At 45.2% G+C, this 18,395-nt stretch overlaps 1 protein-coding gene across 1 annotated transcript in view; it reads left to right on the top strand.

Moving 5' to 3' along the window:
* Nucleotides 1-18,395, top strand: part of XYLB (xylulokinase homolog (H. influenzae)) — an 80,553-nt gene that overhangs the window by 28,040 nt on the left and 34,118 nt on the right. Inside the window, exons 3-10 of the mRNA XM_006869182.1 lie at nucleotides 774-843; nucleotides 2,659-2,739; nucleotides 6,277-6,363; nucleotides 6,977-7,105; nucleotides 8,242-8,307; nucleotides 12,282-12,354; nucleotides 13,687-13,805; nucleotides 14,719-14,800. Coding sequence (XP_006869244.1) covers nucleotides 774-843; nucleotides 2,659-2,739; nucleotides 6,277-6,363; nucleotides 6,977-7,105; nucleotides 8,242-8,307; nucleotides 12,282-12,354; nucleotides 13,687-13,805; nucleotides 14,719-14,800 — 707 coding nt within the window. The remainder of the gene's footprint in view (nucleotides 1-773; nucleotides 844-2,658; nucleotides 2,740-6,276; nucleotides 6,364-6,976; nucleotides 7,106-8,241; nucleotides 8,308-12,281; nucleotides 12,355-13,686; nucleotides 13,806-14,718; nucleotides 14,801-18,395) is intronic.

Here is an 18,395-nt window from a genome sequence, read left to right as displayed (position 1 = left end):
CCCACACGGGAAAAAAACCCACATTGTTCCCAGTTTTGTAGACTGTAACTATCATGAATAATGGGAGTTGAGTGCATATGATTTCAAAACTCTTTTCCCATTGTGTGCCGTTTGCTTTCATTTCCTTGATGGCTTCCTTTGAAATACAGAAGTTTTTAATTTTGATAAAACCCAATTTATTTTTGCTTTCGTGGCTTGTGCTGTTGAGCATTGTTATATGCTGCTGATTCAGTTCTAACTCAGAGCACCTCTAGGTAGGGTTTCCAAGGAGTGGTTGGTGACTTTGAACTGTCAGCTTTGCAGTTAGCAGCCTAGGGCTTTATCCTGCCCTGCCACACCAGGACTCTTGTACATTTTTTGTCATTATTTGTTATGCATTTTGGTATCAATTTTGTATTTCTTTCATTTTGTTTTCCTTGTTTTTAGGCTTCTGGCCCAATGTAAATAGTATTAGAAGCATTTGTTCTTTAAGGGTTTGGCAGAATTTTTCTGTGAAGCTTGTTGTACCTGGGGGTGGGTAGTTCAGGTGTTATTTCTTAGGAGTAATTGCCTGCTTTACATACTTTAAACATTTTTTTTTTATAATGTCTGGTATTTCAGAATTTCAAATATGCAAGTGGGAGCTGTGTTGTTGTGGGTGTTGTCAAGTTATTTTCCGACTCATTGTGACCCCATGTGGCAGCGTAGAACTGCCCCGAAGGGTTTTCTTAGCTGTCATCTCTACAGGAGCCACTGGGTGGGTCTGAACCACCAACCTTCTGTTCTCCTTGTAGGACCCAGGGTGGTGTGCATGTCCACAGGGATGGACTGATGGTCACTTCTCCTGTCCTGATGTGGGTCCAGGTATGCGCATGGGTGCCTGTCCCCATCTGCCCCGTCACCTCCTCTGCATGGTTCCTGGGATCAGAGTCAGGCTAGCTGGTGCTTAGCACTCCCAGGCCGAGAGGATCCATAGAGGGGCTTCCAGATGCTGGCGAGTCCTGCCAGTGCTGTCTGTAAAATACCACAGAACACATCTTCCCTAAACACTGCTATCTTGCCTGTGGTCTCCCTTGCACCCTCAGACCCAAACACAGCCCAAAGGGATCTTATCTTAGTACCAAGCCCCCTAGCTTCTCAGCTTCCAAGGAAACTGCACTCATAATGGTGACTTAGGGCCTGACCAATCCCAAGCCTGCCCTGCTGGCTCAGGACCAATAAGCAAGGACGATGCCTATGGCTAGATCTGCATGGCCCCGGGGTTCACAGCACCAGGGGTGTGAGTCACACAGGCGGCATGATAGGGGCTACCTAGTACATGGCAAGGGGGCTTGATCCCCTGAATGTGAAGACCAGTCAAGAGTCAGCACCTAGTGTGTCTGCCATAAGTTTTGTCAGTCCTCCAGTACCCATTTTACCATTTCCCTATATTAAAATCTTTCTGTTAAAATCTCTTTTTCATCAGCCTGACCCTGACGTAGACATTGAAGGGTTAGGGTAAAGGGTAGGTTTCAACCAGACAGGCTGGCAGGAATACACTTCAGGGGGTTTGCCCAAACTTAGGGGCAGTGTTGTTTGTGGGGGTTAGGCAGTGGTCAGTGCATAGGGGCCCCAGTGATGACATCTGGTAAGCCAGGGCTTTACCTTGGGGAGGTGAGTGGAGGATTAGAGGACCAGACTTGGTGTTAGGGCTTGCTTGATTTCTCATCCAGAGTAGCCACCCAGGACCAGTCCTCTCCCTAGCTCTGCCAGTCTGTACTCCATCTGTGCCACCTCCCTGCATGAGTTGGCAGCCACAGACAGAACTGAAAGGATCCCTGCAAGCACAGGATGGGATGGCAGGTTGGGCGAAATCTGGAGGAGACACTGGCCTCTCCACCCTCAAGGCAGACCTGCTGAAATCTTAGGTAGAATGCTGGGCTCTCCTGGGTGCCACCACCCATTGCTGCCATGAGGTCTCACTCCAAAGGAGGTGCCACACAGATGGTGGCGATGGACTGAAGGGATTGCACAAATAACTACCATCCCCACGCTTTCCATCCTGATGCTCCAACCTTGTCCTCCTGGATACAGAGCCCCCCTGCCTAACTCTTTACAAATGTTTTTGTTGTAGTGCCGTTAGATCATTAATATGGAGGGTTGAAAATGCAAATAAAAGAACCCAAAATGTAAGCCATCCTGTTTTTGCTGTTTCTGAGCACTCGTAAATCACAGTTTGGACAATAAGAATTTGAGGATTGGTGGTTTATGATTCCTACTTACTTTAAGGAGCTCTGGTAGCGTAGTGGTTACGAATCGGGCTGCGAACCTTAAGGTCAGCGGTTTGAAACTACCAGCTGCTCTGCGGGAGAAAGATGAGGCTTTCTACTCCCGTAAGGATTTACAGCCTCGGAAACCCTGTACAGGGTCGCTATGGGTCGGAACTGACTCGACGGCGCTTAACAACAACAACAACTTACTTTAAACGCTTTTAGGCCTAGTTCACCTTTTAATTTGATTGATGTGACTTGTTAGATGAGTTAGTTCATGAAACTAAGAAAACCGGAGTGATCATTCACCTCCTCATCTATCCCAGAGCCTCTGTTTGGATGGCGGGTGCTCGCCTTTCTCTGTTGAGACGTATATTTGCCTGATTTTGTGGGTTAGCATAGTCACAGTGGATTGTGTTTTTCTTCTCAGGCTCTGGATATCGTCTTGGAGAAGATGAAGGCTTCGGGTTTTGATTTCTCTCAAATCCTCGCCTTGTCTGGGGCTGGCCAGGTGTGTTTAGGACCGCCTCCTCCTGCTGTGTGAGGGCAGCCGTCTTGAGCAGTGGTGTGGGTGTGGAGGTTCCCTGGGAGGGAAGGTGCTCATTCTCAGTAGCCACTTCACACAGTTTTGTTGTGAATTAAAATCCCTACAGCATAGTGGTTGTAAGTTGGGCTGCTAACCTCAAGGTCAGCAGTTGGAAACTGCCAGCTTTTCCGCAGGAGAAAGATGAGGCTTTCTGCTCCCGTTAAGATTTATAGCCTCGTAAACGCTACACGGGTTCGCTGTGAGTTGGGACCGACTCCACAGTACATAATCACCACCACCACCGCGATGTCTTACCTTGGAATATGAATAACTTACCTCCTTCCAGAAAGTTGAGAGATAATTCTTACAATTAAGCGTCTTACAAGCATAGGACACTTGGTGAGGGGGAGCTGAATAGAGGTTCTCCAAACACATGGGATTGTCAGGAGTCAACATTGACCCAACAGCAGGAGCGACAAAGGGAATAGAATGAGGGAAAGGGGTGATTCAGTGGGAGAGACCAAGGCTCAATTGCCAGACATTGTACCTCATGCATAGTCACCGTCTGTGTGTCTGTCCTTGGAGGCTGGTTGTGATGCTGAATAGGTTTCCGTGGAGCTCCCAGACTAAGAGGGACTAGGGTTGAAATCCTGGTGATCTCCTTCTGAAAAATGAGCCAGTGAAAATCCTGTGGGTCACAACAGTCTGATTCCATTGTGCGTGAGGTCACCATGAGTGGGGTGTCAACTTGAATGCAGCTACGAACGACAAAGAGGACGGAGGAAGCATCTGATATGAATTTATTATGTCTGTTGTGGCCCTTAAAATTGCTTGTTGCTATTTCTTGGGAATAAAACCAAAGAAAAAAATGATAGTAGTAATGATAGCTGCTTTAGTAGTGGAAATGTTTTTGTTGTTAAGTCCCTTTGAGTTGGTTAGGACTCATAACAACCCTGTATAGAGTTTCCAAGGAGCAGCTGGTGGGTTTGAACCACTGAACTTGCGGTCAGCAGTCCAGGACTGATCCTAGAGTGCCACACCAGGAGTCTAGCAGTGGAAATAGTGGTCATAATAATAGCAGAGAGAACACTGATTGAGTTCTGCTCAGCGCTGTGCTGAGCCCTTCGCATATATTAGCTAACTTCATCCTTACGATGGCTCTATAAAGTGGTGGTGTCGTGGGGTGCTTGGCACAAGAGTTACGCACTGAGCGGCTGGCAACTCTAGACCCAGAGAGGGAGAGAGGTTGTGTACTGATGACTGGGGGGTAGGCTTGCAGGGTATACCCTTTGGTTGATTGAGGATGCATGGAGAGGATTGTAACCATGGCAATGAAATAACATACGATAGGATGAATGTAAAACTAATGTTCTCCCATGTAAACTATCACATAATTCATAATAAGACATTAAAAAAGAGTTATAAACTGATTCTGCCATTTACAGGCAGTGACCCGGGGTAAGTCAGCCAACCTTCTGGTAACTCCTTATACCATAGGAGTATTGTGAGCGATAAATGCACAGACCAGTGCCGATTACCTAAGGGACCCTATTTAAGTTGTACCTACTATTTTTGTTTATCATTGTGCCCAACATCCTGGTGTGGTGCTGTAGGATAAGCACTGGATCAGAAGGTCCTCAGAAACTCTATACAGGGTTGCTGTGAGTCGGAACTGAATCAACAATACTTAACAACAACAAAGGTCACAGAGATGCCACAAGGGGAAGCCAGCACCACCATCTGATCCTCAGGATGCCTCCACTCCACACATCCTCACTGGAGAGCATTTGCTCATTTTTCTGAAGATGGACATCCTTCCTCTGACCTTTACGTAATGGTAGTTGGGTGTTCTGGTCCTTGCTAAACTAAGCAGAGTTTCCCTGAGTCACCTTGTCCACTTCTCTTACTGGAAGGAACCTTAGGCCTGGTTAACCATCTGCCCCCTAGGTCTCCCCTGGACTCCTTCATTGAGTGTCCCATAAACATCGCAAATGCAATATTCCGTCTTCCCTCAGGCCTCCTATTCTCAGGGAATTCTCCCTGTCCACCTGGCCCACAGGTTATCTGTCATCTTTGTCTCTTCCATTTTCCCCACCCCACATCCTGTTGATTCCTGCATGTCTCTTGAATCTCTCTTCTTCTGCATCTCTACCTCTGTTTCCCAGCCCAAGTGCCCAGCATTATTCTCTGGGCCTCTGCTCTGGCTCTCCTCTTCCAGCTTGGCTTCTCCATGTTACCCACAAACCTTTTCATACAGCCAGCTCTGCTTACCTCACTCCCTTCCAATCCAGGGCTTCCCTCACCTCCAGGATAAACCCCCACAGATTTTAAGCCCCTTAGTGCTTTGGCCACCACCTGCCCCCTGAGTCCCATCATCTAGCCCCCACTCTGCATACAGGCCCTTTGCTCAGAATGCCTCCTTCCTTGGACGTGCCAGGCACTCTCTGACCTCCATGTACTCTATGCATGGAACCACCCACTCACCATCCTGGGGACCATTTCCTGATTTCCACATCCACTTCCACCCATTTGCACCCTGACTGGCTGGGTGCTTTTCTGTGTTCTCACAGCCCCGGCACTGCAGCTCCATAGTGTGTTGTGATTGTACATTTGTGTCTTTTTGTGACTGAACTCGGTATCCTGAAGACTCATTGTTAGCTGTCCTTGAGTTGGCATGGGACTCATGGCAACCCCATGCAGAATGGAAGGAGCAGTGCCCAGGCCTGTGCCATCCATGATCCTCTGGGAGTCCGGTTTTCATTAGTTGATTTTGGAAGGTCTTTCTTCTAGTGCATTGTGGTCTGGAAGCTCCATTGAAGTCTGTTGAGTGTCGTAACAACACACACGCATCCACTGACAGGCGAATGGTGGCTGCACCTGGCATGGAACCTGGGCCTCCCCCACGGAATGCAAGAACTCTACCGCTAGACAACCACTGCCCCTAATAATATCCTCTGACATGGCCTAGGTGCTCAGAAAGTGTTTATATCTGTGGTGAGCCCTGTGAGCCCTGAGGTACTGTGTAGGGTGTAAGCAGGTAGTTTGGGCAATTCGTTTGAATGCGTGAATTTCAGGTAATATTGCAAGCAATATGTTGTTGTTGTTAAGTGCTGTTGAGTCGATTCCTACCCATAGCGACCCTGTATAGGGTTTACAAGGAGTGACTGGTGAGCTTGAACCACTCACCTTGAGATTCAAATGACTTTGCAGTCTGCTGCATCAGCCCACAGCACCACATACTACAAGTATTTACAAAAGGCATCCAAAGTCCGGACAAATAATGATTTCTTGGACCTTTCCGACATTTTGAAATGGTCATGGTGGGATTCCTCCCATTTTTAGGAATAAGAACCGGTTCTCATAAAGGCTATGAGCTCTGATATTAAGACGTGTCAGAGGCAGGTTGGCAGCCGAGTTCTTTGGTGTGCGTCTGGGAGAGGCAGGTCTTTTCTGAGCCTACAGAGAGCTGTAGCACTCATAGATGCAGCTGTATGAGCGTGTGTTTCTCTCTCTCCTTGACAGCAACACGGAAGTATATACTGGAAGGTTGGGGCCAGCAGGGCACTGACAAGCCTATCACCAGACCTCCCATTACGCCAGCAGCTAGAGGTAATTGTGCCCATGTTGTGGGAGTGTGCGAGCTGTGGTGAGGCGAGAAAGGGCCCTGCACCTTGTGGGCCCTGAAGGCTGGGGCTCACTGTCAAGGGTGTAAATAGGTAGTCTGGGCAATAGTCCCATGAGCCTCATCTGCCCTGCCTCCCACAGTGATGTGTGGACAGAGACCTGTCCTGCCCAGAACCACTCTGGGTCACTTCTCACCTAGAAATCTCCCCTTGGTGTATGCTGCCTCCTGGTGATACTGCTAGGAAGCCAAGGGCCTCAGCTCCGTCTCTCCTGGATCCAAACCCTGTGAAGCCTGCACTTGGTGCAGCTATAGCTTTCCTGGGTTCATGTTTTGTGCTGCTTGTAATGTGCCAGCGGCCTCCTTAAAAGAACCTTTCTAAAAATGTCAAAGAAATAAAGCCATATTAACCATGTGAAAAAAAAAAAAAAAAAAAAAAAACCTTTACACCTCAGGCTTTGTGGGGAGAGACTCTGTGGACCAGGCCAAGCTTTGGGACAAGGGCTTGTCTATGGGTTTCCAGGGCCCCATTAGACTGTGTTGTGCTGGACTGTGTCGGCAGGCGGAGCTCAAGCCTACACCCTTTCCTCTTCTTTGCAGGCCTGTTTCTCCCTCAGCGCCTCTCCGGTATGGATGGACTCAAGCACCACAGCCCAATGCCGCCAGCTGGAGGCCAACACGGGTGGGGCCCAGGCTCTCAGCTGCCTCACGGGGTCCCGCGCCTATGAGGTGGGCAGTGCCTGGGATGGGCTTGGGGCTGGCTCTGGTCCTGCCCCAGGGTATCTGGAAGGGCAGAGTTGGGTGCCCTGCTTCTGTGGGGATCCCATAAGGCTGTGTGGAACCAGGCCTGGAGCTGAGCTTGAACATGATGGCGGTGATGATGGGAAGTCACCGTCATCATCTGTAAACTGGAGATGGAAGTGGGCCTTAACATTTGGGGTATATCAGATGCTGAAAGGAGCAGGGTGGGGATGGGGGAGGGAGAAGAATGCCTCTTTCCTGCTGGCCTCCAGGTGTGCTTGGCCCAGTTAGGGTCAGGCAGCCCCACCGAAGTAGAAATCTGGGGGATAAGACCAACCCTTCTTAGCCAGTGATAGTGAATGGTTTCTGACTCTTGGTATGTATCAGAGTAGAACTGTGTTCTGTAGAGTTTTCAATGGCTGAATTTTCAGTAGCTGAATTTTCTTCTGAGTTGCCTCTGCTGCTGGTGGTGATGCTGCTACTGCTGTATGCCACTGAGTTGGTTCCAAGTCACAGCCACCATGTCTAGGGTTTCCGAAGCTGTAAATCTTTATGGGCTAGAAAGTCTCATCTTTTTCCCACAGAACGGCTGGTGGATTTGAATTGCTGACCTTGTGATTAACAGCCCAACACATAACCCACTATACAGGACTACTTGGTGTGCCTCTAGGCAAACAGAAACCTCCAGTCTTTCATTTAGCAGCTGAGTGGGTTAACGATTTGCACCAGCCGAAGTCTTGCAATCTTATCTGAAATAAGAAAAACGATGGGGTGGGTAGAGTACCTAATTCCCCTGCACTGGTGCGTGTGGTTAGGACAGTTACCAAATTGGGTCAAGACTAAGACGTGTCCCCTGGAGAGTTACCACATCAGAACCCCAGTGCTTGCGTGTACAGTGCGATGGTTTACTGCCCAAGTTTTAGCTTACCCAGAATAAGGCCACAGAAGCCAACACCCACTGTCCTGTGTGCTCAGCAGATGCCAAGCATTTTTTAGGTCTGAGACCTCATAACAACGTGTATAATACTAACTGATAACCAGAGTGTGCCCCACAAAACTCCCTTTACAGAGATGATCATTTTGTGTAGGATTTGGGTTTCTAAGAACTTGCGCTCCTTTTCCAGCGTTTTACAGGAAACCAAATTGCGAAGATTTACCAGCAGAACCCTGAGGCCTACTCACAGACAGAGGTGGGTTAAACATTTGTATGTGGATTATTTTACATTGTGGTAAAAATATACAAAACCAAACCAAACATTCAGCACTTTGACATTCAGTGACGTTGATTCGATCCTTCAGGTGATGCAGCCCTGTTACTATCCTTTCCAAATCACTCCACCATTAACGGGAACTCGGTGTCCCCTGAGCAGTGATTCCCACTTTTCACACTTCAGGTTGCTCTTGTCCATTTGATTTCACGTAGATCATTCTTTAAAAGAGCACAGTGCTATAAAGGGTCATAAGGAGTCCATGAAACATCTTTTAACATGAATGATTCTGGAAGACATCCTGCTGAGTGAGATAAATCAGTCACAGAAGGACAAATATCGTATGGCCCCACTATTATAAAAAGCCATGAATAGATACACACACTGAAAGAAATGTTCTTTGGTGGTTACCAGGGATGGGTGGGAGAACGAGAAGGGATCACTTTCTGGATAAGTGTTTTTGTTGTTAAGTGCCATCAAGTCGGCTCTGACTCATAGCAACCCTGTATAGGGCGTTGAAGGAGTGACTGGGGTTTGAACCACCAACCTTGCTGTTTAAAGCAAACTTGCAATCTTGCAGTGCCACACCAGTCTAGATAGTATTGTTGTTGTTAAGTGCCATCGACTCAATTCCGACCCATAGCGACCCTATATAGGGTTTCCAAGGAGCAGCTGGTGAGCTGAACCACCGACCTTGCAGTTCAAATGACTTAGCAGTCTGACGCATTAGCCCACAGTACCACACCAGGACTCCAGTCTAGATAGTTGTTGTTGTTAAGTGCCGTTGAGTCGGTTCTAACCCATAGTGACCCTGTAAAGGGTTTCCAAGGCTGTAAATCTTCATGGGAGCAGAAAGCCTCATCTTTCTCCCACGCAACATCTAGATAGTAGACTCTTGTTATTTTGGGTGATGGAAAAGGCAATACCCAATAAAGTTCAAGTTCACCAAGGTAATTGAAGACAAAAGAAGTACACCAGAAAAAGGGACAGCTTTGGTAAGTGCTTAACATATACAATTTTGCAACAACAGTAATAATGACCAAAATTTGTATTTGGTTACATAAGTAGAAGTATATGCATTTAGGAGGGGAATTCAAAAAGTTGAATGAAAAGATAATGGATTTTTTTCCGCAAACTTTATGAAGTCCCTCTGTATGTGTTTGTTATTGTTGAATGACATTTAGTAGATTCCAACCCATAGCGACCCTGTATAGGGTTTCCAAGGAGTGCCTGGTGAGCTTGAGCCACTCACCTTGAGATTCAAACGACTTTGCAGTCCAGCGCATTAACCCTTAGCGCTAGAGGAAGGCATATATGAGTGCATGCATGTCCTTGGGTAGGTGTATCTGTTGTATTTATTGGTGTTGTTAAGTGCCATCAAGTCAGTTCCAACTGATAAGGACCCTGTAAAGAGTTTCTGAGGAGCGGCTGGTGAGTTTGAACTGCTGACCTTTTGGTTAGTAGTCCATTGCTTATCCTACAGTACTACATATATGTAAATACATGTTTGTATGTACTGAATATATATCCATATATGCTCATAACGACCCTGTATAGGGTTACTGAGGCTTTAAATCTTTACAGGAGCAGAAAACCACATCTTTCTCCACAGAGCATTTGGTAGGTTTGAACTGCTGACCTAGCAGTTAGCAGCCCAACTCATAATCCATTGTGCTACCAAGACTCCTTAGCCATCTATATGAGTGTAAGTCAAAAAGTGTTGTTATTAGGGTTAATTCATGTATGCATGGGTTTATTCCAAACAAAACATATTTAAACATGTCTGTGATTAGTGGATGCAGACACGTTCTCTCAGTAATACATGGATCTTAGTCTCGTTGTTGTTGTTAAGTGCCATTGAGTGTTCCCTCTCATAGCAAGCCTGTATGGGGTATTTGAGTTGCTGCTGGGGAACCTTAAAAAAGAAGGTATCATCAACAGTAACTTCCAAGAGGATCCACTGGGCCAGTTCAAGTCAAGAGAGGTCAGCGCTGAAGGTTATGGTGACTCCTTTTTGGGATTTCCAAGGGGTCATCATGACAGATTTTCCCAAAGGACACAGGACGATCATGGGATAACTAAGAAGAAGTTTTAAGAAAATTTAAAACTATGTTTTTAAAAAAAGGCCAGGAAAGTTGTGTTGAGGAATTTTTTTTTTCTTTCTCATCACAATAGTGCACCTGCCCATTCTTTGAGGCAGCAAGGAGTGTCTGGTGAGAATTTCTTTGGGAAACTTTACCCCAGCTACCTGATATCCCTGATCTTACCCCCTCAGACTTATTTTTGTTGGCCAAACTCAAAGATCATTTCAAAGGAACACAATTTAAGTCCCTTAAGGATACAAAACTGCCATTTTGACAAGGTATAAATAGAAGAACACAGAGAAGGAAGGGTTAGAGAGACAGAAACACCGCTTTCAGCAGTGTATAGACCTAGATGGAGAATATGATGAGAAACAATAGCTTCCCATTTTGATATTTTTGTTTAATAAAGGTTGCTGTGATTTTATAGCAATAATTTTTGGCTTACCCTCATATACAATAAAGCACATAGGAGCCACGGTTATGGACACTTCCTGGACACATCCAAACAACTTACAGGATTGGTTTAGTGGGTTAAAAGGCTTAGGGCCATAGTCTTGTGGGATAACTTAAGCCAACTGGCATAACATAATTCATAAAGTTCATGTTTTACATCTTAGTTTGGTGAACAGTATCTGAGGTCTCAGAAGTCAGCAAGCAGCCATCTTAGATACAGCTATTGGTCTCTACTTGTCTGGAGCAAAAGAGAATGAAGGAAATCAAAGGCTTAAAGAAGAAACCAGCGCAAAGGACAAATAGCCCACACAAACCACAGCCTCTTCTAACCTGAAACCAGAAGAACTAGATGATGCCTGGCCACCACAACCAACCATTGCAATCAGAGACACAACAGAAGGTCCTCGATAGAATGGGGGCAAAAGGTAGAACCAAACTTAAATAGGTGTGACCCTGTATAAAAGGACTACAATGTCGAGTTGAACCAAAAGGTGGGAGTTTCAAACTCACCAGTTGCTCCTTGGAAACCCTATACTGAGTCGCTGTGGGTCCAAACTGAGTCAGCAGCATTTAACAACAACTGGATCACTAGAGATTAGAGGGACCCCCAAGACTCTTACCTTAAGATACCCTTTGAACTTGGCACTCAAGCCAGCCTAGAGGTCACCTTTGAGCTAAATAATAGATTGACATAAAATAACCAGTATCACCCATGAAATATGTTGCTTAAAGAATCTACTGTATAAGACCAAAGGAGCAACATTTGCCCAAAGCAAAAATGAGAAGACAAGGAGGTGAAAGGAAGCTAGATTAATGGAAACAAAACAACCAGAATGGACATAATGCAAATGCGGCTGCATTGTGAAAAGTAGTGTCATGGAACAATTTGTATAAAAATCACTAAATGGCAACCTAGTGTAAACTTTTACCTAAAACACAATAAAAATTGTTTTAACTCAAAACATAAAATATATGTTCTGATCTCATTGGTAAGCTGGTAATTGGGGGGAAAAAAAGCCCATGATACTCAAGGTAGACATACTTTACTTATTTAACATAAATTATCTTCTGATTCAAACAAAACTTCAGGAGATAGTTTTAGCTTAAGGCTTAAAGACTATCTCAGGACAATAGATTTGGGGATTCATCTAGCCTCAGTGATTCCATAAAGTCTGGATTCCATTGAGAATTTAAAATTCTGTTCTACATCCTCCCCCCTTTTGGTCAGGATTCTTCTATATGGATTCTAGCTCTTAACTGGGATGCTCAGTCATCGCCATTATTAGGACATCTTGATCAAGGTTTCCATTTCCCTACACAATTTAAAACTCTTCTCATGTTGTGTAAATGCTAGGAATATTAAGTAGCTTAGCGCCTGTAGAAGTCAGTCATATCTCACTGTGGTTCTTTCTCTTACAGAGGATTTCATTGGTCAGTAGCTTTGCTGCTTCCTTGTTTCTTGGGTCTTACTCCCCTATTGACTACAGTGATGGTAAGTCTTCCAAGACCTGATGTGAACCTGTTTAATATACATATGGCATGTTAGGATGCAGGCAGCAAGAACAGGTGTCGGCCTTTCACCCTGTGGTCTGTTGCCAGCCAGTTAGTACATTCATTATCGTGTGCTACCTAGTAAGTGACCCTAACACTAAGCAGCTAAAGGCGACAAATAAGTAGTCTCCCATAGTTTGAAGGGCCAGGTATCTCAGAATGACTTTGCTGGGTGGTTCTGGCTCAGAATCTCTCATGAGGTTATAATCAAGTTTTTGGCCAAGACTGCAGGCATCTGAAGACTTGACTAGGGAAGGAGGATCCACTTCTGGGTCATTCATATGCCCATGGGGAGGAGACCTCAGTTGTTTACCATGTGGGCTGCTCCTTAAGGCTGTTAATGACATTGCTGCTAGATTCCTCTCAGTGTGTAGTGAGACAAGGAATGGCCAAATAGAAGCTCCAGAATTTTTTTATAACCTAACCTTGGATGGGACATACTATTACTTCTGCATTATTGTTCACACAGACCAACCCTGGTACTGGGTAGAGAGAAACTACACAAGACTCTGAATATTAGAAAGGGGATCAATGGTTACCATCTTGGAGGATGGCTGCGATAAGGGGTTATTTATTGAAGTTTTTGTTCATTTTGGGGGGAACTCATGAAAATTGTGAACTTTTAGAATAAAAATTCTGACAAAAAAAAGTGCAAACAATGCCAGTGAGGAGTTTCAGAAAACTGGGAATGAGGTTGCTGAAGGAAGTACTGGATGAGGCAAGACCAAAAGGGATGTAGACAGAAGATGAGCGAATAAAAAGCAAGCCTTAGACTTTATGGGAATGAACAGGTCCTTCCATCTGTGCTCTGGGCTTGCTTCCTGTTCCGATCCTCGGGGAAGCCTTGGGAGGAGTGGATTGTTTTGGGAAGAGCTTAGCTGAATTCATTGATGAGCATGCCGGACTGTGGAGGTATCTTAGCATTTCTGAAAAAGTTACATGTGTCTGGGAAATTCCCAAGGGTTGCCTCTGAGTAGACACTTGGAACCACAAGGATTTATTGCTGACAGTCCCTCTCCCCTGGCCAGGACTTGGAGCAGCAGTTCCCCAGGGCTACCTATGATATTTAAGTCTTTGAGGAATATTTAGAGTAGGTGGTGGTGTCGTGTGCTTCCAAAGACTCTGCTGGCTTCTTTTGATTCCCTGGTTTCAAGAAATATTGCAAACATTCTATTAAGGAAGAGCTCCAGGTACAAGTCTGCTTTGAACAAATTAACCTGCTTTACATTCTTTTAAAGAAATGTTTGTAATTTTTGTTGCCTTGCTCCCCTAGGTTCTGGGATGAATTTGTTGCAGATACATGACAAAGTCTGGTCCCAGGTTTGCCTCAGTGCCTGTGCTCCTCATTTAGAGGAGAAGCTTGGCCCACCTGCACCATCATGTTCAGTTGTGGTAGGTACCTCTGCCAGTGATGAGACTCATTTAAGAACCAGCAGCTACCAGGGAAACAATGCATTACACATCCACAGTCTTCTGTTTGCACACAGGCATATGCACACAGAATTTTCGTGCAGAGTTTGACATAGATGTGATTAAAGTGTTGGGATCAGTGTCTTGCCCATGGGCGGTGCCCACATGCATATATAAGTTACTATCTCATGGTTGTGGGAGAGGGAGGTTTTGAGAAGTTCCACTGGAAATTGATCAGGTTAGTGGGGGCTGGGAGGAGCCCTAATTTTAGAGTGATTCCACACCTTAGGAAAAAAAAGTTACACAAAATACTGAAATTCTAGGGCTGGAAACCACCAGAGAAGCTTGAAGCAGGAAGTATTGGGGAAAGAAAAAGAAATTAACACTTGAACTTGGTCAAGTGTTCTGCTTCACAGCACAGACCCTGATGCCAGACTGCCGGGGGCCAAATCCTCTTTGTGACTTTGATCTATGCCTCAGTTTTCCTGACTGAAACAATGGGAATAATACTGTTGGTTTATCTCATAGGGCTGTTTTGTGAATTAAATAAATTAATGCATTTAAAGTACTTAAGATAGTGCCGAGTCCCAAGACCTTACAAAATTGATATAATTTGGGGATTGATTTGTTCTGGCTACCTTGAATCTCAAAATCAAAACAGACCTTCTTGTGTTTGAGGGTCCAGCGCCACACATAGGCTCCTCTTGTGTTTTGTAAGGAGGGATGTCCCTGGTTTGCTGGTGTATGACAGAGATATGACTGGAGGTTTCTCAGAAGATCCTGGAGCTTGCAGCATTGGTGTGGCCTGAAATGTGAAGGGCTGTGGGGTGTGGCCAGTGCCGACCAATGGGGGCGGGTCTTTACCTCACTAAGCACTCTTGCTGCTTCTCTGCAGGGAGCCATTTCTTCATATTATGTCCAGCGTTATGGGTTCCATCCAGGATGCAAAGTGGTGGCCTTCACTGGGGACAACCCAGGTAAGTATCTGTGTGTTTCACTCTCAAGTAGCCTAACTTTGTCCAAGTTGTACATTTGAGAATTCTAGTCTGGAGCTCTGGTAGCGTAGTGGTTACAAATCAGGCTGCGAGCTGCAAGCTCGGCAGTTTGAAACTACCAGCTGTTCCGTGGGAGAAAGATGAGGCATTCTGCTCCCATAAAGATTTACAGCCTTGGAAACCCTGTACAGGGTCGCTATGAGTCGGAACCGACTCCATGGCACATCACAACAACAACAACAAGTCTGGCCTCTTGGTGAAGCCTTTGTGGTTGGGACCCCTCCTTCCCTGGCAGCCTCCTCATTGACCTGAAACCTGACTCCTGTATCCGCCTCCACCTGACCCCTAACTCAGGGCCCTGGGAGCCACTCTTGCACATCAGTCCACTCCCCTCCAGGTGAAAACGGGATCAACTACAATTAAATCAGGTCACCAGGCCCCCCCTTCCCCCAGCCTGCCTTTTCTGTTCCAAGCTAAACATCTCAGTTCCTTCAGCCCTTCCCTTGGTGACATGGTTTTGAATCTCCGCTCTGTCATTTGAGCTAAAAGTATGACTTATTTCTTGTCCACATTTCCTTATAATCTCATATCCTTTGTTCCCACCAGCCTCTCTTCCTCCTTCTCATTTTTTCTCTGGTCACTGAGAACCGCTCCGTGAGGGACCATCTTAAACCAGTGTGGGCCACCCTGAACAGCCACCAAACAGGATGGCTTAGATGTACGTAAAAATAGGGAGTGCCCACCTGAATTTCAAAATTTCAGAGAAACACGTAGTTAGTTTTTAAGTTATCAGTATGTCCCAAGTATTGTCAATGGGAAATACTATTGAGCCGGTGTCCTGTATTTTATTTGATAATTCTGCCCTCATGAGCTTTCTTAAGCCGCTGTTCCTACTCCAAGGAAGCAGTGGATGTGGGGAGGTGAGTCTCAGATTCCTGGACAATCACAGGATCCAGGGCTACATTGTGAGGGAACCTGACTTCCCTTCTTAGGTGTCAAGGACTACGCTTCTAAACTTTCTGCTTGGCTTTTTTCTGACTTCCTCCTGGTTTCTGTACCTACTTGTTAGCCTCCCTGCACTGCCTTCCTAGTGTTTGTACAGATGAGAAGGAAATGGGTACCACACAAAAAAGAACAACAAAAGAGAGACGCACATACAAGGGAGTTTCAAAAAGTTCATGGAAAAACTGGAATGAAAAGAAAACGGATTTTTTTTCACAAACTTTTTGAAATCTCTTCATATGTCTGGGAGTGCACTTGTAGATCTATAAACAAAAACTGAAGGTCTTTTCAAATTCATTTCTAATAATAATAACTAAGAAATAGTGACCATCAAGTTAATTCCTACCCATGGCGACCCCATGTGTGGCACAGTAGAACTGTGCTCCATGGGGTATTCAGTGACTGAGTTTTCAGAAGCAGATCACCAGGCTTTTCTTCTGAGGTGCCTCTGGATGGACTTGAACATCCAAACTTTCATTTAGCAACTGAGTGAGTTAGCTATTTACATTACCAAGGGACTCCAAGTAACAATAATGCTGAAATTGCTATTATTGCATATATTCTATATTTGTCTGAAATGACTGTGTATTACTTAGGCCTCATTGGGATGATATTTATCTGTTCATTGTATTAACTGTCATCTCAACATTTTCGTGGAAAAATATGCTGCTGCTACTATTATTGCTCTGGTAGGGTACTGGGAGAGCTCTGGTAGAGTAGTGGTTATGAATCAGGCTGCGAGCCGCAAGGTCAGCAGTTCGAAACTACCAGCTGCTCCACGGGAGAAAGATGAGGCTTTTTGCTCCAGTAAAGATTTACAGCCTCGGAAACCATGTTCAGGGTCGCTATGGGTCAGAACCGACTCGACAGTACTTAACAACAACAACAACACATTATTATTGCCACCACTACGGTAATATTTGTGGGCTATAAGCTCTGCTATGGAACTGTCTGCTGTTGGAGCTGAAGGGGCATGGCTAGGGCTTCCCATAGGACTGTCCCCAAACACCAGATATGTGGTTGTATCAATGTTCTGTCATGGCCTTGGCTCTGACAAGCTTCCCAGGGCCCTCCTTTTTCCTGAGCAGTTTCTGTCTAATACCAGTACTTGCTGTTGTTGTTGTTAAGTGCCATCAAGTCGGTTCTGACCCACAGAGACCCTGTATGTGATTTCCAAGCCTGTAAATCTTTACGTGAGCAGAAAGCTTCATCTTTCTCCTATGGAATGTCTGGTAGTTTTGAACTGATGACCATGAGGTTAGCAGCCCAACTCATAACCACTTTGCTACCAGAGCTCCTTAATAGCAACAATAGCTTTTATTATCAAAGCAAAAGACCAAACAGGAAACAGATTTTGGAGAGGGGATCCCCAGCATAATCTGGTACAGAATTGAAGGTTGGTGTCCAAGTAGCTGGGTTGGGAAGCTCATCGCTGCATTCCGGTCACCAGCATTTCAGAGGCAGCTGCAGCCCACAGTGTGTGCAAGCCTACCTTGTCTCATTGCGCTATGCAGATATTACGGTTTAGACTAATTGAAGGTTTATGCAACCCTGCATTGAGTAAGTCTGTTGGCTCCATTTTTCCAATAGCATATACTCACTTTGTGTCTCTGTGACGCATTTTGTTAATTCTCACAATATTTCAGACATTTCCATAATAGACTACCCATCCAGCCCACTGCCAATGAGTCAATTTCAACTCATAGTGATCCTGCATAGAGTTTTGCAATGTGTAAATCTTTGGAGAAGCAGAAAGCCTCATCTTTCTCCTGGATAGTGGCTAATGGGTTTGAACTGCTGACCTTGTTGTTGGCAATCCAGTGCTTATCCTACAGCACTACCAATACTCCTTTAGTAGACTGTTACAGTATGATATAAACATAATTTTTCTATGCAATGGGAAATAAAACAATTCATTTGACTTGCTTTATTGTCATATTTGCTGTGTTGTGGTGTTCTGGAGTTGATCATGATGTATTGCAGAGGTATGCCTATAGAATGTTCTAGTACCCCAGACTCTCTTAGGGTCTTGGATCTGTCTCCTCTACCACAGGTCCAGTACCTGTTCAATGCTAACAGTGACGGCATCCAGTCTCTTTCAAAAGAAAATAATCAATATACAAGCACCAACTTTTTTTTTTTTTAGCTTTTATTTGTGATTTGAGTGAAGGTTTACAGACAAGATCATCAACTGATGATCCCCTCCACACAACAACAGCTATCCCACTTCCTCCCTGTACTTCCTACTTCCAATTCATCCATCTTTCCTTCCCATCTGAACTTTGTCCTAGGGTAAACGTTGCCCTTTTGATTTAGAAGGATTGACAATTCCATGATGAGCACACCTTACTGGTGTTGCCCCTCCTGTATGTGTATTTACTGCTTAGCTGAAAACTGAGCTCAAGGGTGAGTTCTTTCCAGACCTCCAGCATGGTTAAAGGCAGTAGTCTTAGGTTCCTTCAGTCTTTCTGACCAGTAAGCCAGGTCTTGTTTTATATAATTTTGATATTTGTTCTACATTTCCTGCCACTCTAATGTGATCCCTTTCAGAACAGTTGGTAGTGGCAGCTGGGCA

The sequence above is a fragment of the Chrysochloris asiatica genome, unplaced genomic scaffold, assembly GCF_000296735.1.
Source record: "Chrysochloris asiatica unplaced genomic scaffold, ChrAsi1.0 scaffold00127, whole genome shotgun sequence".
NCBI classification, from domain to species: domain Eukaryota; kingdom Metazoa; phylum Chordata; class Mammalia; order Afrosoricida; family Chrysochloridae; genus Chrysochloris; species Chrysochloris asiatica.
This window is presented reverse-complemented; position numbering and strand designations above follow the sequence as displayed.